General features: G+C 38.1%; 2 protein-coding genes across 2 annotated transcripts in view; one reads left to right on the forward strand and one right to left on the reverse strand.

The window, feature by feature from the left end:
• The window catches only part of DOCK7 (dedicator of cytokinesis 7), a 149,851-nt gene that overhangs the window by 69,634 nt on the left and 60,168 nt on the right, over positions 1-20,049 (reverse strand). The gene's annotated exons all lie outside the window — the stretch shown is intronic.
• Positions 1,693-19,737, forward strand: ANGPTL3 (angiopoietin like 3). The gene is made up of 7 exons (XM_063298046.1): positions 1,693-2,385; positions 8,888-8,998; positions 10,616-10,718; positions 13,776-13,889; positions 14,394-14,489; positions 18,490-18,762; positions 19,421-19,737. The coding sequence occupies exons 1-7, from the start codon at positions 1,894-1,896 to the stop codon at positions 19,603-19,605; spliced, it is 1,374 nt and encodes a 457-aa protein (XP_063154116.1). The 5' UTR covers positions 1,693-1,893; the 3' UTR covers positions 19,606-19,737.

Consider the following 20,049-nt stretch of genomic DNA (forward strand, 5'->3'; position numbering starts at 1 on the left):
TATACTCTGGAAATACAGATATCGTTATCCAACTTTTTCATTATCTTTTCTGACTGGTTCTGTCTCTATTATCATTTCTCCCTGATTTCATACAGGATATAAACTTTACCTTTACCTTTACTATAAACTACTTGAGAATTAGTGCATTCTAGAAGAAGTGGAGGTAGGAGAAGAGAGCAAGAAAGAACAGGTAGGCAAAAAAAGAAATTGAAAAAAATGAGGGAAGAGGAATGAAGAATCTTTCACACAGAACTGTTAAAATGGTAAGAGAAACACTTCCCTTAGCACTTGTTTTAAAACAATATTATTACAGTCCATTTGTGTTGCTTCCAAGTTCTAACTTATTAAAAGAAGCAATATATTTTCAGATATTGAAAACATAAAAATATCTCTATATATTGGTCCAAATATCAGATCCAATCAGATGGCATGATATTAAGGAGACCCTCATTTACAAATTATTCAAAACATGCACATATTAGCAAGCAAGTTAATATAATTCAATATAATTATATAATTATGAAATTGTATTGAGTTATATAAGTGTATAATTCAATATAATATAACAATATAATATCAGTTAATATTATTTCAATACACACAAACCTTTCATTTTCTGAACACATTAAACTCAAAGTACAAGTTCAAAAGCATACCAGTGAGAGAAACTAAAACTATCTTCCTCATATTTTCAAGTATATGTTATTCACAAGGAAATCTAAATCAGCACTGTGAAATAAGTAAGAGTTCAGCATATTTAGTTTCAAAGAGTCAGTTTAGTATAATGGTTAAGTCACTTGGCTAGAAACCAGGAGAATGTGAGTTCTAGTCCTGCCTTAGGCATAAAGCCAGTTAAGTGACCTTGGGCCAGTGACTCTCATTTAGCTCTAGGAAGAATGCACTGGGAAACCACTTCTTAAAATCTGCTAGTCCAGGCAGTCGCCAAGAGTCAAGACTGACTCAAAGGCACTAAATAAATAAAAATCAGTTTATCTGGACAAATGGTACTTACAATGTATTTCTATACATGTTTACAAGGCAAAACTACACACAGTGTGAGAAGTTATGCTTGTATTTTGGTGGCTATATATATGTGTACTTAATCATAGATTTTTAACCACAGTGAAAATGGGAATAAGCCATAAATCATAGCCAAAAAACCCACAATGGCTTAAGTGATGCAACTTGTAACACCCAAAACTAAAGAAACAACATGTTGGATTAAGGCAGTTAGTATGTGTGAAGTGCTCTAAAGCTCAGGTATCCTGCACTGAAAATAAAAGCCCTGAATCTAAAATAATAAAGCAACAATTATATCCATCTTTGAGGCAAAAATGGGTTTGATGAATCTCACTAATTATATATCCCAAAGATATGGGCCACCACTCCTGTCCTTCATGCCTACCATCTTACTGTATGTAATTAGTGATGGACTAACAAGAAAGACCTCTGTGGCGTAGCTTAAAGAGCAGGCATGACAATATGAGCAGAAGTGGCCAAGCTTTGTATCAGTTGTTCCAAACTTCTCAAAGCTTTCCAAGTTAAAATAGCACAGCTGGCATAATATGTGTGCTAGATAAACTGACAGCTGCACTCAAGTGCCCAAGTTCTGTATCAGCTGAAGTTTCCAAGTCATCTTTAAAGGTAAGCCTTATTTACACTTACAACAACATCTGCTATCAGGAAATGTTCATCAGTTGGGCTCAAAGAGCCTAAAGAGGACACAGGTTACATTCATTCAGGTTTAATTATCAACTACCCCAACTTGATTTTTTAGGACTGAATGTACTATACATATTTATAGGCATACCAGAACTCTCTCAGAGAAAGACAAATAGCAAAGGGAGATATTTCTTTTCTGAAAGTGACTTATACAGCATAAGCAGAAAAAATATGAAAATTATTCTGGTATTATTCTTCATGATTTCTCAAGGAATTTCAGCTAGACTGGATGATTATATTTACTTGGAATCAGCAACTCCTGAGCCTAAGTCAAGGTTTGCTATGTCTGATGATGTGCGTTTGCTAGCCACCGGACTACTCCAGCTTGGGCGTGGCCTTCAAGACTTTGTGATCAAAACCAAGAGCCAAATGGATGATATCTTTCAAAGACTTAACATTTTTGACCAATCCTTTTCTGAGATCTCACAACAAACCAGTGAAATGAAAGAAGAAGAACAGCAATTAAAAAAAGCCTCAAGTAGATTGCAAGCAACCAATGAAGAAATGAGAAATCTATCTTTGCAGCTTAACTCCAAAATAGAAGTCCTTTCCATGGAAAAGATACAACTAAAGAATAAAGTAGGGAAGCTTGAAGAAAAAATAACTAAATTGGTTCAGACCCAGCTTGAAAGTCATGAGCTAGAAGAAATTACATCACTTAAAGTAAGTAGAAATGAAACATACTGCATGTTGCCAAAGTGACTTGTATTCTGAGCAATGATGTAATTCAAAACTATACAGTCATTCCTGTTGCTACTGTACTAATGTGCTGCATTTTGAGCAATGAAATTAGCATTTTTCTTAATGATGTTTTTATTGTGCTTTGTATGCTACCCATAGCCATACATACAGGAATGTGTGGCATACAAAAGGTCTTAAAATAAGAAAGTAATGATTGGTTCTCAGCATAAATTTGCTTTGGTAGTTTTCTTTATAGATATAAAGAGTCACTTGTTAAGATGGGTGGCTACAGCAATCAATCAATCAAATAAATAAATAAATGTAAAATATAAGTTGCTACTTCTGACAGTTCGACTTAACTGTGATTATTTAGACTAAAAGAAGTAATTAAAAATGGTAATTTTTATGCCCAAAAGGAAATTGAGTACCAAAGTTTGGAAATTGCCTTTACCTTCAACCTGTAATGCCTATAGCTATATACTTTTACAACAATTCATTTGTATAGTTCATAAAGAAGAAATCTGTATTCCTTCACCTTTACAAACTTACAGCTCTATTCCCAGGCATAAAAAATTGCATCTTACATTTGCTAATCTGCTTTTATTCACTGAAGGTGGTTAATAAGATTTCAAAGATCATTTTAAAACTAAGAATATAGCATTTGCTTCCTCTTGTACCTAAACAAGAAGAGCATAAACATCAAGCATTTCTGAGATATGGCATCATTATTGTACATACAATGACATTTTAGGCATCAGCTAATTGAAATGGACTAGAACAGCACAATTTGGAATGGTGTTGTTTTCATAGTCAGGAAAGATATACCAAAGATAGTACTTGGGTACAATGCAGTTAAGAACTGAATAATATCAATTGGACTTTGTGGACAACTTTTTAATGATCGTTATCCATTTTTTATTCCAATCACTGATGCAAAAGGAGGAAGTTGACAAATTTTATGGTCAAGTTCAACCTGAAATCAATAGATTATGCAAGCAAGAGGCTGGAGACTGGAGTGCCGAAGTTGGAAATACTGAGGAGAAAAATGTAATTGGACTAATGACCTAGGAAAGAGAAATGAAGCAGGAGAACAACTTAACCATTTCTGCCAATCCAATGAATTCTTTATTGTTATCATAGTCTTCAAACAATCAAAATTATGCCTATGTACATGGACATTACCCAAAGAAGTATAAAGAAATCAAATTGATTATATTACTAGTACAAGAAGGTAGAAAAGCTCAGTTATAACAACAAAGATGGTAATAGAAATTTGAAAAATAATAAATAAAGACATGGCTAGAGCTTACTGTGGAACAGATCACAAACTGCTCATGTGCAAGTCATGTGCAAAGTAGAAGAACTAAGCCAACCACTTCCATGATATAATCTTGAGCATATACCCACCATTTTCAAGGAGAACATGAGGAAACACTTTGAAGTCTTGACCCTTATTTATAGGGAACCAGAAGAATGAGGAATCAAATCAAAGAAGTTGTTAAGGATGAATGTGAAAAACGACTGTCAAAGACTGAGAAACAGAAGAAAGCAAACTGGATATCAGAAGAAATGGTGGAATTTGGGAAGAAAAGAGAAGGAAAAGTCAAAAGATTTCAGGAATGTTCCGAGAATTATTAGAAGAAACAAGAAGCACTATAATGATGACATCTTTAAAGACCTAGAAAATGGACACAGACAAACAATATCTTCCAAAAGATCTAACTCAGAAGGAGGTTCCAACCTCAAATTGGTATGCTAAGATTAGAAAAAGGTCAGTCAAAAGGAGACTTAACAGAGTGTGCAAAGTATCACACAATATATTTCACATGCTAGCAAAATAATGCTTAGGATTATCCATAGATTATTACTTGGCAGAGTAGCACTAAAGGCCTTGGAAAAGATATTCAGATGTAGCGACATGTCTATATTTACAAATATCAGAATCATACAGGCATTAGTTTTCTCTGGGACACTCTATGGAAGCAAAAATTGGACTTTGAAGAAGTAGGCTAGAAAGAGTACTGATGCTTTTGAATTTTGGTATTAGAGAAGACTCTTAGCAATACCATAGTTAGACAAGAAAACGAACAGATCATAGAACAAATCCAGAGTTCTCACTTGAGACACATATGACCAGGCTCAAAGTATGATGTTTTGGAACATTATGTGAAGACCTAGCTCTCTTGAGAAGACTATAATGCTAGGAAAGGGGGAAGGAAAGAGAAGAAGAGGACGACCAGCAGTAAGATGGATAGATTTGATTACAGTGGTGGTGTGTACACAAATGGAAGACCTGAAGGGCCAGGTGGGGACTGATCATACTGGAGGAGGTCTATCTGAGGGGTCACTAACTCTCGACAGCAAATTGACAGCACATAATCAATCAGACATACACTATCCTCATTTATCATCCACAAACTACAGAAGAAGGCTTGCTATGCTTTTGTTGTTATTCGTTTAGTCGCTTCCGACTCTTCGTGACTTCGTGGACCAGCCCACGCCAGAGCTTCCTGTCGGTCGTCAACACCCCTAGCTCCCCCAGGGACGAGTCCGTCACCTCTAGAATATGATCTATCCATCTTGCCCTTGGTCGGCCCCTCTTCCTTTTGCCCTCCACTCTCCCTAGCATCAGCATCTTCTCCAGGGTGTCCTGTCTTCTCATTATGTGGCCAAAGTATTTCAGTTTTGCCTTTAATATCGTTCCCTCAAGTGAGCAGTCTGGCTTTATTTCCTGGAGGATGGACTGGTTTGATCTTCTTGCAGTCCAAGGCACTCTCAGAATTTTCCTCCAACACCACAGTTCCAAGGCATCGATCTTCCTTCTCTCAGCCTTCCTTATGGTCCAGCTCTCGCAGCCATATGTTACTACGGGGAACACCATTGCTTTAACGATGCGGACCTTTGTTGTCAGTGTGATGTCTCTGCTCTTAACTATTTTATCGAGATTGGTCATTGCTCTTCTCCCAAGGATTAAGTGTCTTCTGATTTCCTGACTGCAGTCAGAATCTGCAGTAATCTTTGCACCTAGAAATACAAAGTCCTTCACTGCTTCTACATTTTCTCCCTCTATTTGCCAGTTCTCAATCAAGCTGGTTGCCATAATCTTGGTTTTTTTTGAGGTTTAGCTGCAAGCCAGCTTTTGCACTTTCTTCTTTCACCTTCATCATAAGACTCCTCAGTTTCTCTTCACTTTCAGCCATCAAAGTGGTATCATCTGCATATCTGAGATTGTTAATGGTTCTTCCAGCAATTTTAACTCCAGCCTTGGATTCCTCAAGCCCAGCATGTCGCATGATGTGTTCTGCGTACAAGTTGAATAGGTAGGGTGAGAGTATACAGCCCTGCCGTACTCCTTTCCCAATCTTAAACCAGTCTGTTGTTCCGTGGTCTGTGCTTACTGTTGCTACTTGGTCGTTATACAGATTCTTCAGGAGGCAGACAAGATGACTTGGTATCCCCATACCACTAAGAACTTGCCACAATTTGTTATGGTCCACACAGTCAAAGGCTTTAGAATAGTCAATAAAACAGAAATAGATCTTTTTCTGAAACTCCCTGGCTTTTTCCATTGTCCATCGGATATTGGCAATTTGGTCCCTAGTTCCTCTGCCTTTTCTAAACCCAGCTTGTACATCTGGCAATTCTCGCTCCATGAACTGCTGAAGTCTACCTTGCAGGATCTTGAGCATTACCTTACTGGCATGTGAAATGAGTGCCACTGTTCGATAGTTTGAACATTCTTTAGTGTTCCCCTTTTTTGGTATGGGGATATAAGTTGATTTTTTCCAATCTGATGGCCATTCCTGTGTTTTCCAAATTTGCTGGCATATAGCATGCATTACCTTGACAGCATCATCTTGCAAGATTTTGAACAGTTCAGCTGGGATGCCATCGTCTCCTGCTGCCTAGTCATTAGCAATGCTTCTTAAGGCCCATTCAACCTCACTCTTCAGGATGTCTGGCTCTAGCTCACTGACCACACCGTCAAAGCTATCCCCGATATTGTTATCCTTCCTATACAGGTCTTCCGTATATTCTTGCCACCTTTTCTTGATCTCTTCTTCTTCTGTTAGGTCCTTGCCATCTTTGTTTTTGATCATACCCATTTTTGCCTAGAATTTACATCCGATGTTTCTAATTTTCTGGAAGAGGTCTCTTGTCCTTCCTATTCTATTGTCTTCTTCCACTTCCGCGCATTGCTTGTTTAAAAATAATTCCTTATCTCTTCTGGCTAACCTCTGGAATTTTGCATTTAATTGGCCATATCTCCCCCTATCACTGTTGCCTTTTGCTTTCCTTCTTTCTTGGGCTACTTCTAGTGTCTCAGCAGACAGCCATTTTGCCTTCTTGGTTTTCTCTTTCTTTGGGATGTATTTTGTTGCCGCCTCTTGAACAACGTTGCGGACCTCTGTCCATAGTTCTTCTGGGACCCTATCTACTAAGTCCAGTCCCTTAAATCTATTCTTCACCTCCACTGCATATTCCTTAGGAATATTAGTGAGCTCATATCTAGCTGATCTGTGGGTCTTCCCTAATCTCTTTAGTCTGATCCTAAATTGTGCAAGAAGAAGTTCGTGATCTGAACTACAGTCAGCGCCAAGTCTTGTTTTTACCGACTGTATATATGTCCACCACCTTTGGCTGCAAAGGATGTAGTCAATCTGGTTTCGGTGTTGTCCATCTGGGGAAGTCCATGTATAAAGCTGTCTCTTGGGTTGCTGGAAGAGAGTGTTTGTTATGCACATTGTGTTGCCTTGGCAAAATTCTATCAGCCTATGTCCTGCTTCGTTTTGTTCTCCCAGGCCATGCTTACCTGTAATTCCAGGTGTCATTTGACTGCCCACCTTAGCACTCCAGTCTCCTGTGATGAAAATAACATCTCTTTTAGGCGTGTTGTCCAGTAGGTGCTGCAGATCCTCATAGAACTGCTCTACTTCAGCTTCTTCAGCATCTGTGGTTGGGGCGTATATTTGGTGTTAGATGGCTTGCCCTGAATTCAAATTGAGATCCTTCTATCGTTTTTTGGATTGTATCCAAGCACTGCTTTAGCCACTTTACTATTAATTATGAAAGCTACTCCATTTCGTCTGTGGTCCTCTTGTCCACAGTAGTAGATCTGGTGGTCATCTGATGTGAAGTGGCCCATTCCAGTCCATTTCAGCTCACTGACGCCCAGAACGTCTATCTTTAATCTTGACATCTCACCAATAACCACATCCAATTTGCCCTGGCTCATAGATCTTACATTCCAGGTTCCAATGGTGTGTTGATCCTTAGAACATCGGATTCGCCGATCACCACCAGCACCGTCGGCCGCTAGCCGTCCTTTCGGCTTTGAGCTAGCTGCGTCATCACGTCTGGGGCTAGTTGAACTCATCCTCTGTTCCTCCCCAGTAGCATTTTGACCATCTTCCCCCCTGGGGGTCTCATCTTCCGATGGTATACCGACATATCTCTGGTTGTACAGATCCATTGAGTTTTCACGGCAAGAATACTGGGGTGGGTTGCCATTACCTTCCCCAGGGATCGCATTTAGTCTGACCTCTCTGTCATGACCTTCCCGTCTTGGGTGGCCCTTCATGGTTTAGCTCATGGCATCATTGAGGTGCTCAAGCTCCAGCACAACAAGGTAACGATCCTTTGCTGAAGTTGCTATGCTGGCCTATGCCAATTTGCTAAACTTGATGCTTTCCATATAGGTTGGACTACAATTCTTTTCAACACGTGCCAGCATGATTCACAGACACACTGGCCAAGAAGTGATAGAAGTTTTAATTCAATGTGTCTGGAATATGCCATGCAGGGAAAGCCATTTTATTATATATATATATATATTGAATGTAAGTTTTATTAAGAATTTTGGTTACAGTAGTAAAAATTAATATCAACTAAACTAAACTGAAAGATAATAGAAAAAGAATAAAAAGTGCAGGAAAAAAGGGAAAGAAAGCATATAATAATAATAAAACCAGAAATATTTAATGTGACTTCTGACCTTCATCACAACAAATATAAACAAATTTAGTAACTGTTTACCCACTATAAGATTACAAACAGTGTAAAAAAAAGTACAGTAATTTTGGTGAGGATGAGTGGGAAGATGGGCAGCAGAACACTTAAAAGATGGGGAAGTGGAAGTCCAATGCATACTTTTAAACATGTGCCAAATGATGGGTAAATTTAATGGACATTTGGGAGAGGCAGCATGAGCATTGCTAAGTGGGTTGTGATACCCAAACCTTTGGGAATTCCTGATTTAACATGATAAAGCAATAGGCTTAGAAAAAACTGGCTTGCCCTTCTACTCAAGGAAGTACTTCTGATTTGGCAAAAGAATACTAGGTAATGAGTTTACCTGGCTATGCTCTTGTATAAGATCTTTGCTGCTTAACACTAACTGCAAAGAGTAATATGGACACATTTTATGCTTCGGACTACTGTATGATCCTTTGGGTCTAAGCTATTGCTTTTGCTCTCCATATAGAATTTTGTTGAGCAGCAAGATAACCATCTCAGACACCTTCTCAAAATCGTTCAACTGCAACATGTTCAGCTCACAAAACAGCAAGAGCAAATAAGGGACCTGGAGGAAAAGGTAAAGTTTATGAATTTTAATGGCGTCCTCTAATCTAGGGACAGTTTCAATGGGTTAAAAGAAGGAAAGAAAATTGTGGGTGGGGTAAACAAGGCAGCACCAAGGAGGACAAACCATTGAAGGACAGTTGGAGTGAAAATGGAAAAACCAGGATAAAAACATAGGCCAGGAAAATAAATGTAAGAACATTTAGAATGGGTTCAGATGCTTCTTCAATCTAGGCTTTGCTTAAACATAGTTTATTGATTAAACCTCAATTGGCTGAGTTTACAGAACATCCTAAAATATCAACTGGTATCTACCCAGGTTCAAAGAAGACATAAAACCATGGCAAAATCAAACAAAGCTTGTTCCATGGCTTAGTTTGTAGTAATTGTATTATGGTTCCATTATGTTCCATCTATGATATATATAAAATGTATCTTCACTGGCTGGCACCACAGATCATACTAAGTAATATAGTTTGTTTAGATTTGGCTTAGTATTTTGTGTGAACCCAGCCCACTGTAGAAGAATTCAAGAAGCCAATTCACAAACCATGGCTTAGTACAATATGCAAGCAACATACTCAGCCCAAATGTGGTTTGTTGATTTAGTTTAGCTGTACAAATATAGCCTATTCAATAAACTAGCATAGTGTGATATGTAAACTCATCCACTATGGGTTCCCACTCCAGCCTCCAGACAGTTTTTATACAGTACGTTCTGAAATATCTCATGATTTCAGTTGTATTCCTACATATGCAAGGTCACACTTGCCAAGGCCAAGGAACAATTATTTAGGGAGCCACGGTTGGAGAACTCTTAATATGAGAATATACACTCTGCAGCATATTCTTATGCCTATTTAGTTCCTATTTTGTTCAGATAATAGAAGGTATGTTTAGGATTCACTAGAAGGTATGTTTAGGATTGCAAACTTTATTTCCAGTGTAACACAAGAGGACTCAATGACTGGGTCCATACATCATGCTAGGCCATATTTTGGTTTGTTTGATCAACAAATTGTGAATACAGTCACTGTCTTGGTAAACTATGGTTTATGGCTTAGCATGTTGTATGAATCCCACCCATTGTAGCTTTTTCAAAAAGCCAAGTATTTTCTAGGTGAAAGAATTTGCTGCTCATTTTGTTGGTTGAAGGAAGGAATCTTAGTCTGCCAGATTTGGGCTGCAAATATCTGGACACCTATTAGATGGCAGCAGAGTTAGTTTTCTCCAGATTTTTGTAGCCCTAAAAAGGCTGTACTTATCTCCCTCACCTGACATGGTTGATGCTGTCCCTAGTCAAAGATAATTCCTCCACAATGTTTTTTTTTTTCTGAGAACTTTTCTTTGGCAGAAGAAGTAAGCCTGTATCACTCAAGCATGTAGACCCATAGTTCTATATCACATCTCTGTAACGTGGGTGGTCAAAATAGGCCTGTGCAAGGAGAATTTTTACCCCTAATGTTTTCCTGGCCTTCAAAGATGAAGGGACTGTTATCATCAGTAGATCTTCCCCTCTCCAGTCCAACCCTGGTGCATTCATACATTTAAGCTCCAAACTGCTCAGCGAACAGGCAACCTGTCTTACTAATGAAGTACAGATACGTAAGTAATTTCTTTCTGTTTTCAGATAAGCAGCCCTGGTTTTCAAGATGATTCACAAATATTTTCTCTGAAAGATGACGACAGAAATCCTGAACTTAAAATAACAGCTAAAAATAGCAATTCTGGAGGTAGATGTGCTTATGGATTTTTTTTTTTTAAAAGTATTTAGATATAGCACTATCCTAGAATACTGTTCTGGTATATATACTTTGGTACTAATATGTATGTATGTAAGAAACAGCTTTATTTTGCTTATTATTTTTCCAACAATACCAAAAAGCATTTCTTTAAAAGTAAAGGTGGGATCTGAAATAAAATGCTGCATGTCTTACTTATCTCCTAAAATAAGATCAAGCCTATTAGTCCTTTCCTCCAAAACATGCCATTTTATTCAATCCTACATGATTCCCTTATTGAAACAGCTGTACTAGCTTCTACCTATTTTCTAGGTACAATTCGAAGTGCTGGCAATGATCTTTAAAGCCCTGAATGGTTTGTGGTTGACTGCTGATGACCTGATGAAGTTCATTTTGTCTGTCAGTAATGGCTTCTTTGGGTTTTTGTAAGCTCATGCTTGTGTTACCAGTGATACCTTGTCTTCTGTTAGCCGCTTTTTCAACTGCCTTTGAAGAAGACCTTAAGTAATGACTCATATCTTCACGTTAGGTGACCAAAATACTGAAGGTTTAGCTCATTTTTAGGGCTTCCAGCAAGGAATCTGGTTTTACTTCATCTAGTATTGGATTATTCTTGTGGTCCAAGGTATTTTCAACAATTTTCTCCAGCACCACAATTCAAAGGCGTCAATTTTAATTAATTCAGCCTTTCTGATGGTCTAGCTTTCAGCCACATGTTACAATTGGGGAAACCATGGCTTTGACAATACATAGCAATTGTTTGTGCCAGAATATTTGAAGGGCAGCCTCTTCCATATTAAGCTGCTAATCCACTGAAATCATCTTCAGAGGGATCCTTGTTTGTCCCTACAACTCCTGAGAGCCATCTTGTTGGCTTGATGCTATGAGATAGGCCTGCCTCACTTCCTCACTGACAACCTTTTGGAAGTTAATAAAAAAAAATATCTTTTTTTCTTTAAGACAGTCTTCCTGCTGTTTCCTGCTATTGTTTTTATCAAATGGCTTCTGTGGCGTTTTATCATGTTATATTGTGTTTACTGATGTGAGCTACCTAGAATACAGAAGATAGAAAATGAAAAACAAATATTTTTTCCCTAACAGCCACTCTGTATTCAAGCATCTAACAACAATATTCAGTTCTTACTGGTCTGTTTCTTGCTCCTTTAATTATTATTTTTAACTTTTGCAGACCTTGATGTTTCTTCAAACTTTTTAAAAAATTTTCATTGGCCCTAATCTTATCAGCATTTGCTGACTGAATATGCTTGCCTACTGGCTAAAGTTAGTGTTTATTTTTCCCCCAGAAGGTCTAGGTTCTTTCTTATGGCTGATACTGATACCTATGAATCAACATGGAAAAGATTATCTTTGTAAAAGCTGTTCTCCACTTTCTCAAAGAGGTTATTTTGATCATGGGCTATGATTAAGTGATTCTTAGACTCAAGCAATGCACCACAGACTTAGAGGCCAATTGGACCAATCTGCCCTACCCATAAGTGTGTTTCACTTACCGATTGCAATTGTGACCAGCAACTCCATCGCTAAGCGACATGGTCGTAAAGTGAAATATCACGTGATTGCACCCGACTTATGCCATCAGTTCTGGCTGCGGTCATTAAGCAAAACATCGCGGGTTGTTAAGCACGATCCCACGTGACTGTGACGTGTGACTTCCTGCCGGCTTCCCTATTGACTTTGCTTGTTGGAAGCTGGCAAGGAAGGTCACAAATGGTGACCACAGGACACTGCAACCATTGTAAATGCACACGAGTTGCCAAGTGCCTGAATTGCGATCATGTCAGTGCAAGGATGCTGCAGCTGCATGCTCAAAGACTGGTTGTAAATCTCCTTTTTCAGCATTGCCATAACTTCAAACGGTCACTAAATGAGCAGTCGGTAACTGAGGGCTACCTGTAGTCAAGCCCCTTTTTTTATCCCGGCAAGATATTTAAATTAAATAGCTGTTCCCAAACTCCAAAGAGGACTAACATTAGCCTGTTTGAATGCCCTGCTAATAATTGTTCTCATGGGCAAGTATAAAAAAATTCCATACAAGGCAAGACAGTGCCTTTGTGGAGAACAACCCACTGAATCTATTGCCCATATTCTGTTACACTGCTCCTTCTATAAGGGTACAAGGACCTTATTTGATGAAGAACCCAGATCATTTTGACTTATTTTAGGTACAGCTATTCCTGTCAAACAGTATGATTCAGTTTCCTTAAACGTGGCAAAATTTTGTTATGCTGTTTGTAAAACTCAACATGCCTTGATGATCTTGTTGGTTTTATGTTTGCATTTTATTTTACCTGAAACGAATTGTTCATTTCCTTTTCTAACCTGCAGAATTCTGGTTAATGACCTTAATAAACAACTAATTAGCTGAATATGCTGTTAAAAGGATGAATACAAATATTCCACCAAAGGGTTGAGTTTTGATATTCTTCCCTCACTTTGAAGTTTCCACCCCAAGAGTACATGTTAATGTCACAATCACAAACCTATATCTATTTTCAAATGTAAAATCCTAAATGTATTTATTTACTTATTAAATTTGTCCCCACCCATCTCCTCTGACTGGAGAGACTCTGGGCGGTTTACAATATAAAACAATAAATATATAATAAAATTCCAATAAAATACACTATAAAACAATTTCGCAAAGCTACCAAATATAATAAAATCCCGATGGCTGTGGTCTCATTCAGTCATTGCGTAGGAGAGGGACTTCAAGCCACTAGCCAACCCCAAGTATGACTATTCTCCTCCCTGCCCTAAGCCCAGTGGCAGAGCCAGGTCTTCAACTTCCTCCAGAAGGCTAGGAGCAATGGGGCTAATCTCACCTCCGGGGGCAAGACGTTCCAAAAGGCGGGCGCTACTGCAGAGAAGGCTCACCTCCTGGACCCCGCCAGATGGAATTCTCTTATCGACGGGGTCCGTAGCATGCCCTCTCTGTAAATAGTACAAAATCTGTTTTAATGACCACTCAAAAAAGGTAATGTACACTCTGAAAAATTACATCAATTTTTCTAAATTTCTGTTTTTTAGGTAATGCTACTGATTGTACCTGGATTTACAACACAGGGGAAAGATCTAATGGGATTTATTCTATTAAGCCCAATGGATCCAAAGCATTTAATGTTTGTTGTGAAATGGAAGGAGGTATGCCCAGTTACACTAGCAGTCTTCTATTCTTCCTTTAAAACACATTCTTATCTCCTGGAAAGCGCTGACTTCCTTAAATATTTCTTTATTGAACAAACTTGCTGTCGCCACTCTTTTTGCTGAGAGTGCAATTTTAATCTAATAATCAGGGAGCATGAAGTATTTGGATTTTTAACCATAGTTGGTCATTGTTTAAGTTTATATTAGAAAATATGTAAATCATTAAGTCATTGTCCAATTGGGTCAGACAGGTGCATATTATAATTGTACGCATATCTGGATGGAAACTAAATTTCATGGATCGAAGTTCATACAGAGATGCAAATTCAGTCAATATTGTGCAACCAATTTCCCTTTTGTTAAAGTGTACTCCAGTTCTCTTCTGCATACAACTTTGTGCAGAGCATTCATACAGAGACATAACATATACTTCACAAGTTCTAAAAATGATTTAAACCAATAAAATGGGTTATATTAATAATTTATCATCTTCATCCACAGAAAATTCATGGACAATTATTCAGAAGAGATCTGATGGATCAATAGATTTCAACCAAACTTGGGAGAGTTATATAGATGGGTTTGGTAATCTTGATGGTAAATATACTTATTTTCCAGTTTACTAAAACTAATGTTTATGTGCTTGTTGACTATAGCTTTCGAAAGTGGGAAAAAAACCCTGGACATAGGTAAATGAGATTTGATTGGTTCATGTCCATAGTTAAGGTTGATCTCAGAATTGTTTAACCTTTTCCCTCCCTTCAACCTTGTGTTTTAAATTCCTAAGCACAGAGCATCACAGTCACACAACTTGTTATAAGCACATTTAAATAGGTCTGATTACAAACAAGTCCAGATCTAAATAGTCATAAATGTAGATTTGAATGGATTCTATTAATGCACATAGATACCAACCTTTCTCAGTCTGGCACCCGTGCAATTTGTAAGACTGTAATTTATAAAATGCCATGCTGAGTAGCAGGGCTGCCATAACGGGGTTTCAGAAATCTGGATCATCACTAGCCAGCTGGGGAACCTTGGGTCAGTCACTCACTCTCAGCCCTAGGAAGGAGGCAATGGCGAACTACTTCTGAAAAACCTTGCCAAGAAAACTGCAGGGATTTGTCCAGGCAGTCTCTGAGAATCAGGCGCAATTGAATGGATTAAAAAAAAAAAGTCCATAAACCTTAACCCGAGGGACACCGTGGCGCTGCGGGTTAAACCACTGCGCTGCTGAGCTTGCCGATCGGAAGGTCGGCGGTTCGAATCCGCACGACGGGGTGAGCTCCCGTTGCTAGTCCCAGCTCCTGCTCACCTAGCAGTTCGAAAGCATGCAAATGTGAGTAGATTAATAGGTACCACTTCGGCGGGAAGGTAACGGCGTTCCATGTCGTCATGCCGGCCACATGACCACGGACGGGTCCTTACGGACAACGCCGGCTCTAAGGCTTAGAAACGGAGATGAGCACCGCCCCCTAGAGTCGGACACGACTGGACTTTACGTCGAGGGAAACCTTTACCTTTACTAAACCTTAACCAAGATGAAATCACAACCTAAATGCCCTTTAGAAGAGCTTTATTTTGAGCTATTTCCAGAATGCAGTTAAACTAGGAGCCAAACTAAACTCCACTTGGAGGCTGTTCCAAAGGACTGGCACTTCCACCAAGAAGCAGCACATCCATGCCTTGCTCCCTCTTGCTTCCCTAAAGTAGGGAACCACTAACAGCTTACCACAGTTAGATCAGATTGACTGGGCTGATTTGAATGGAGGAATGTGGACCTGTAGACCACTTGGTTCCAAACCATGAAAGGTCACACCAAGTACTTTAAATTGCACTGAAGATATTATTAAGTAATTTGATTAATTTTAGGCCAATTAAAATACTGATGTAGTTTTTATGCTAAGCGTTTTTCTGGTTTGGTTTTTACATTCCTAATTTTTGATTTGCTTACTGAGATAGAAATACTTCGGTGTTCTGTTATTTAGCTTCTCCAAGAATATTTATGAAAACTTGAGATGAATTAGAACAAATATAAAACATATGAATGCTAAGCAGAACATCAGCCTTTCATCTCCCTTTTAAAGTTTGATTGATATGTAATTAGAGTGGGTTAATAGACAAATAATTACCCTTTTCTGGCCTCCCTGTTTCCCTATGCTGAGTCATAATATAAAAGTGTTTTTCAAACTTGGCAACTTTAAGATGTGTGGACTTCAACTCCCAGAATTCCCCAGCCAGCATGATGGCTGGGGAATTCTGGGAGTTGAAATCCACACATCTTAAAGTTGCCAAGTTTGAAAAACACCAATACCTGTATAAAGGGAAGGTTTAAGCAGGACTTACTGCCCTGGATTATTCTGCCCTGGTTTGTGACATTAGGCAACTTTCCTAATTCTCCTATTGCAAAAACTCTCCACTCTTTGAATGAAGAAGTCTGCATGGAAGTGCATTTCATCTATATGAGTGCAATTATAAACACATCTTAAACAGAGCCAATGAACACAATTTTTAATAATTTCCAATTTAATTTAAGCCATTCCCTCGCCTTTGAGGCATATTTTCTGTGATTTTTGCAGGAAAAATAATTATCAAAAGGAGCCAGTGCACTGTTATAGAAAAGTTACTATTTCTTCATTATATTTATAAGCTGCCTATCACTAAAAGATATTAGGACAGTGATTCTAAACAAGAGTACCAATACTAACAACATGAATACAATCATAAAATGAAAGGTAAACAGTACAATACACTACCGTTATGTGTATACAGGAAATACCCAGGAAGGCAATCTGATCAACTTACAATGTCCAGACAAATAGAAAAAAATTGACCTTGCACTGAAATGACAGGAAAGTCACACCTTGGGTAGACCTGCACAAGAAGAGTGTCCCATGATCTTCATTGCAAATTTAAGAAATAAACCTCCGAATACATGCTTGGGAATTTGTCATGTGGAGACAGAGAAAACATTCTTCTTTCATGGGATGACATCAAAACCTAAAATCAGCTATTGGGCTCTACTTTTCTCTTTGCCCCAGCACACAGAATTGTGTTTTCTAGGCTGAAGTAGCTAATCACCCCACAAAATCAGCAGGTGCAGGAATCTACCCTTGTTTACTTTGGTTAATCTCTGATTTTGGACACAAGGCTAATGAATAGATTTCCCAGCACACTTTGCTGAAGACTGGGTTCAAGCTGCTTCTGCTTCAACCACCTTATAAATTTGTTTAATAAATAAATAAATGGGCTCTATATAGAACAGGAACGTAGGAGCATATTCTGGCAAAACAGGAACTAAATAGCTTATTTTGGCTATATCTCAGAGCTCTAAAGCTAGCAGAAGCTAAGAGTGCTCTCTAAGCAAAAATATCAAAATGTGTATGTGTGTATACAATATAGAATGCATACACACAACTTACAGTTTTATTAAATGTTTAGAGTAATAGCAGGCTAAAGTTTTGTATACCTAGTATACATTTTTGTGGACGGTTTGTTTCCGCTGCTCTCCAGTTCCCCCAGGTAGTATGAAAATTATATTCTGTACATGCAAACCTATGCATTCCTAGGAACTACTGTCAAAACTCATGTGATTTGCTTCCAGTTTGTGCAATTGTATACATTTTTATCAGCATTCCAGTTTAAGGATAACAAATTTAAGTATGTATTTCCATCCATTCATAAATCCCCAGGCACGCATGTTCAGTTATTTTCTAAGATTTTCAGTGAGGAAGGAATGAAATGTTAGGATTTAACGTTTTTTTCCTGGAAATGGTATAGAATGGAATTAAGGGAAAAGATGAGATTTTTAACATCTCTGGAACAAGTAATTAAGAACAGATTCTGAATTAGAAAGGTCTGTAATGCCTACATGAGCAAGATCAAAGTGATACATTGGGTAGTTTGCAACATAAAATAAAAATTAATTAATGAAGGATAATCTGCTGCAGTGAAGTTTAGACTCTAAAACCTTACTTGTTTATAATATATGTATTAAGTTTTTTAAAAGTTGCAAAACTGTTGTCTTTTCTGTAGCAGACTCATTCAGCTATTCTGTTCAAAACTGTATTTTGTTAGGGATTTTCTTTCTGTTTCTCCTTTGTACCTTAAATATGCGATGGCTTGTTCAGTGAGGTTTACTTCCAAGGCTTGTGCTATACACAGTCCACTTAAAATGCTGAATTTGTGTGTGTGATACTGTAGTAAATGAAACTACCCAAATATCAATTAAGAGTATTTCCCCCCCTCAAAGATGATAGTCCATTTCCTTTGCAATTAACTTTCATGTATGCCACTTGCTTCACTTATTACAGATTCACTCATATACTTTGCTTAAGTATGCCCTTACCCTCCTTTACAGACTTTTCAAAGTCTTGTTCTATTTATACTTAGTTTTAGTCTCTTGTTTTATTGTTCATTAATGCATACTCTAAAAGAGATACATGAAATAAGCCATTTGCAGGTGATCCAAAATTCAAGGACTTCCAAGATTCAAGTTGTCTACATAATTAATGTGATTCCCAAATCTAATACTAATGCTTACATCTTCCCTTCAAAGCAGCCCTAATAGTTCTATTTGTGCCACTTGTTTTTTCAGGAGAATTTTGGCTGGGCCTTCGTAAGATCTATTCCATTGTAGACCAAGCTGGCTACATTCTGCGTATTGAGCTTGAAGATTGGAAAGCTAACAAACGTCATATTGAGTATACATTCCAAATGGGAGGTCCAGAAAGAGATTATGCGGTCTTTCTCTCTAGGATTACTGGGAATATTCCAAATGCTCTGCCTGAACAGAAAGAGATTAAATTTTCTACAAAAGATCATGGCAACAACACTGAAAGAAAGCTTAACTGTCCGGAAAGTGACTCAGGTAGATATTTTCTGTATATGCTGGTATTTTAGGTTTTCTTATAATCTGGGGACAAAGTGGCAGGGGGTGGGATTTTCATAAATGTACTATGCTAAGAATAAAACCCTATGAGCCAAGACGCAAACAAAGAAGAAATCAAAGAGGATATATGGAAGAGGATTAAATGTTCCTTCAGTTAAAAAAAAGCTTATTGCATGCAAAAAGCTAGTACGTAACAGACAACCCAAGGTTATATCTTCTCTGTCCTACATAATAGCTTTCTACAAATGGAGTTAATTTTTTTTAAATATCCAATTGTATTATATCACATTCTCTCTCAGCCCAGAAAGCATTATTCTGTAGTTCTCCTGAATATATAAGTTGTCTCTAGATAACCTGGCGGGAGAAGATTTGCTTTGTGGCTCACAGTGTCTTGTTCTCATCTCCACTGCCATGGCAAAAGGCCGTATTAGTTGGGACTACGAGAATCATAGTCCCAACATATCCAGGTTCAATAAGCTGCCAGACTACTATTACAGACAGACAAAAACAGGACATTTGTGGGAATCCCAGTCACACAGGAAAGGCCTTTTAGGTACTTAAAAATATTTTATGCATTTCTTCATGTGGTTAACCTACTGGGATGTCAATCCAATGGTGTTCCTAATATCACCTTCAGGTGGCTGGTGGTACAGTGTATGCGAAGCAACCAACCTGAATGGAAAGTACATCAAGCCAAGTTCAAAAGGAAAACTACAGAGGAGGAAGCGAGGACTGTATTGGAAGCCTCAGAAAGGAAAATCTTATCTTCTCAGGTCAACCAAACTGATGATACATCCTACAGATTTTGAAACATTTGACTGAACATCATCATTCAAAGTTTACCTAGTAAATTGCAAGCTACTTCTCAGAATCCAGTGACAGCCCTTTCTGGTGTCAAAGCAAATCAGATTAAGGATGTAATCAAACCATAATAATAATCTTTATTTGGACATATATCTATGTGCTTTGTCCTGCTCCATACACTCAAGAAGTAAGCTGAGCTTCGCTGTTCGACAAGAACAGTTTTCTTTGAGGACCACTTCAGCTGAGCCTTTCTTAGCATCAATGCTCGAGAAAGGGAGGAAAAATGAAAAGATCTCAGTAGCAGATCTTCCTTGGAACAAGGCTTTGCCTTAGGGAGGCAAAGGGAATTGCCATTGCTTCACTTCTGTGAAGTGTGGGATGGAAAAAAAAAATTTGTCTCTCAGAAGGATTAGGAAGAAAGTGCCATCACATAAGAGACCACCATATTCATTTTCTGCCAAA

This window comes from Candoia aspera, chromosome 3 (assembly GCF_035149785.1).
Source record: "Candoia aspera isolate rCanAsp1 chromosome 3, rCanAsp1.hap2, whole genome shotgun sequence".
NCBI lineage: Eukaryota > Metazoa > Chordata > Lepidosauria > Squamata > Boidae > Candoia > Candoia aspera.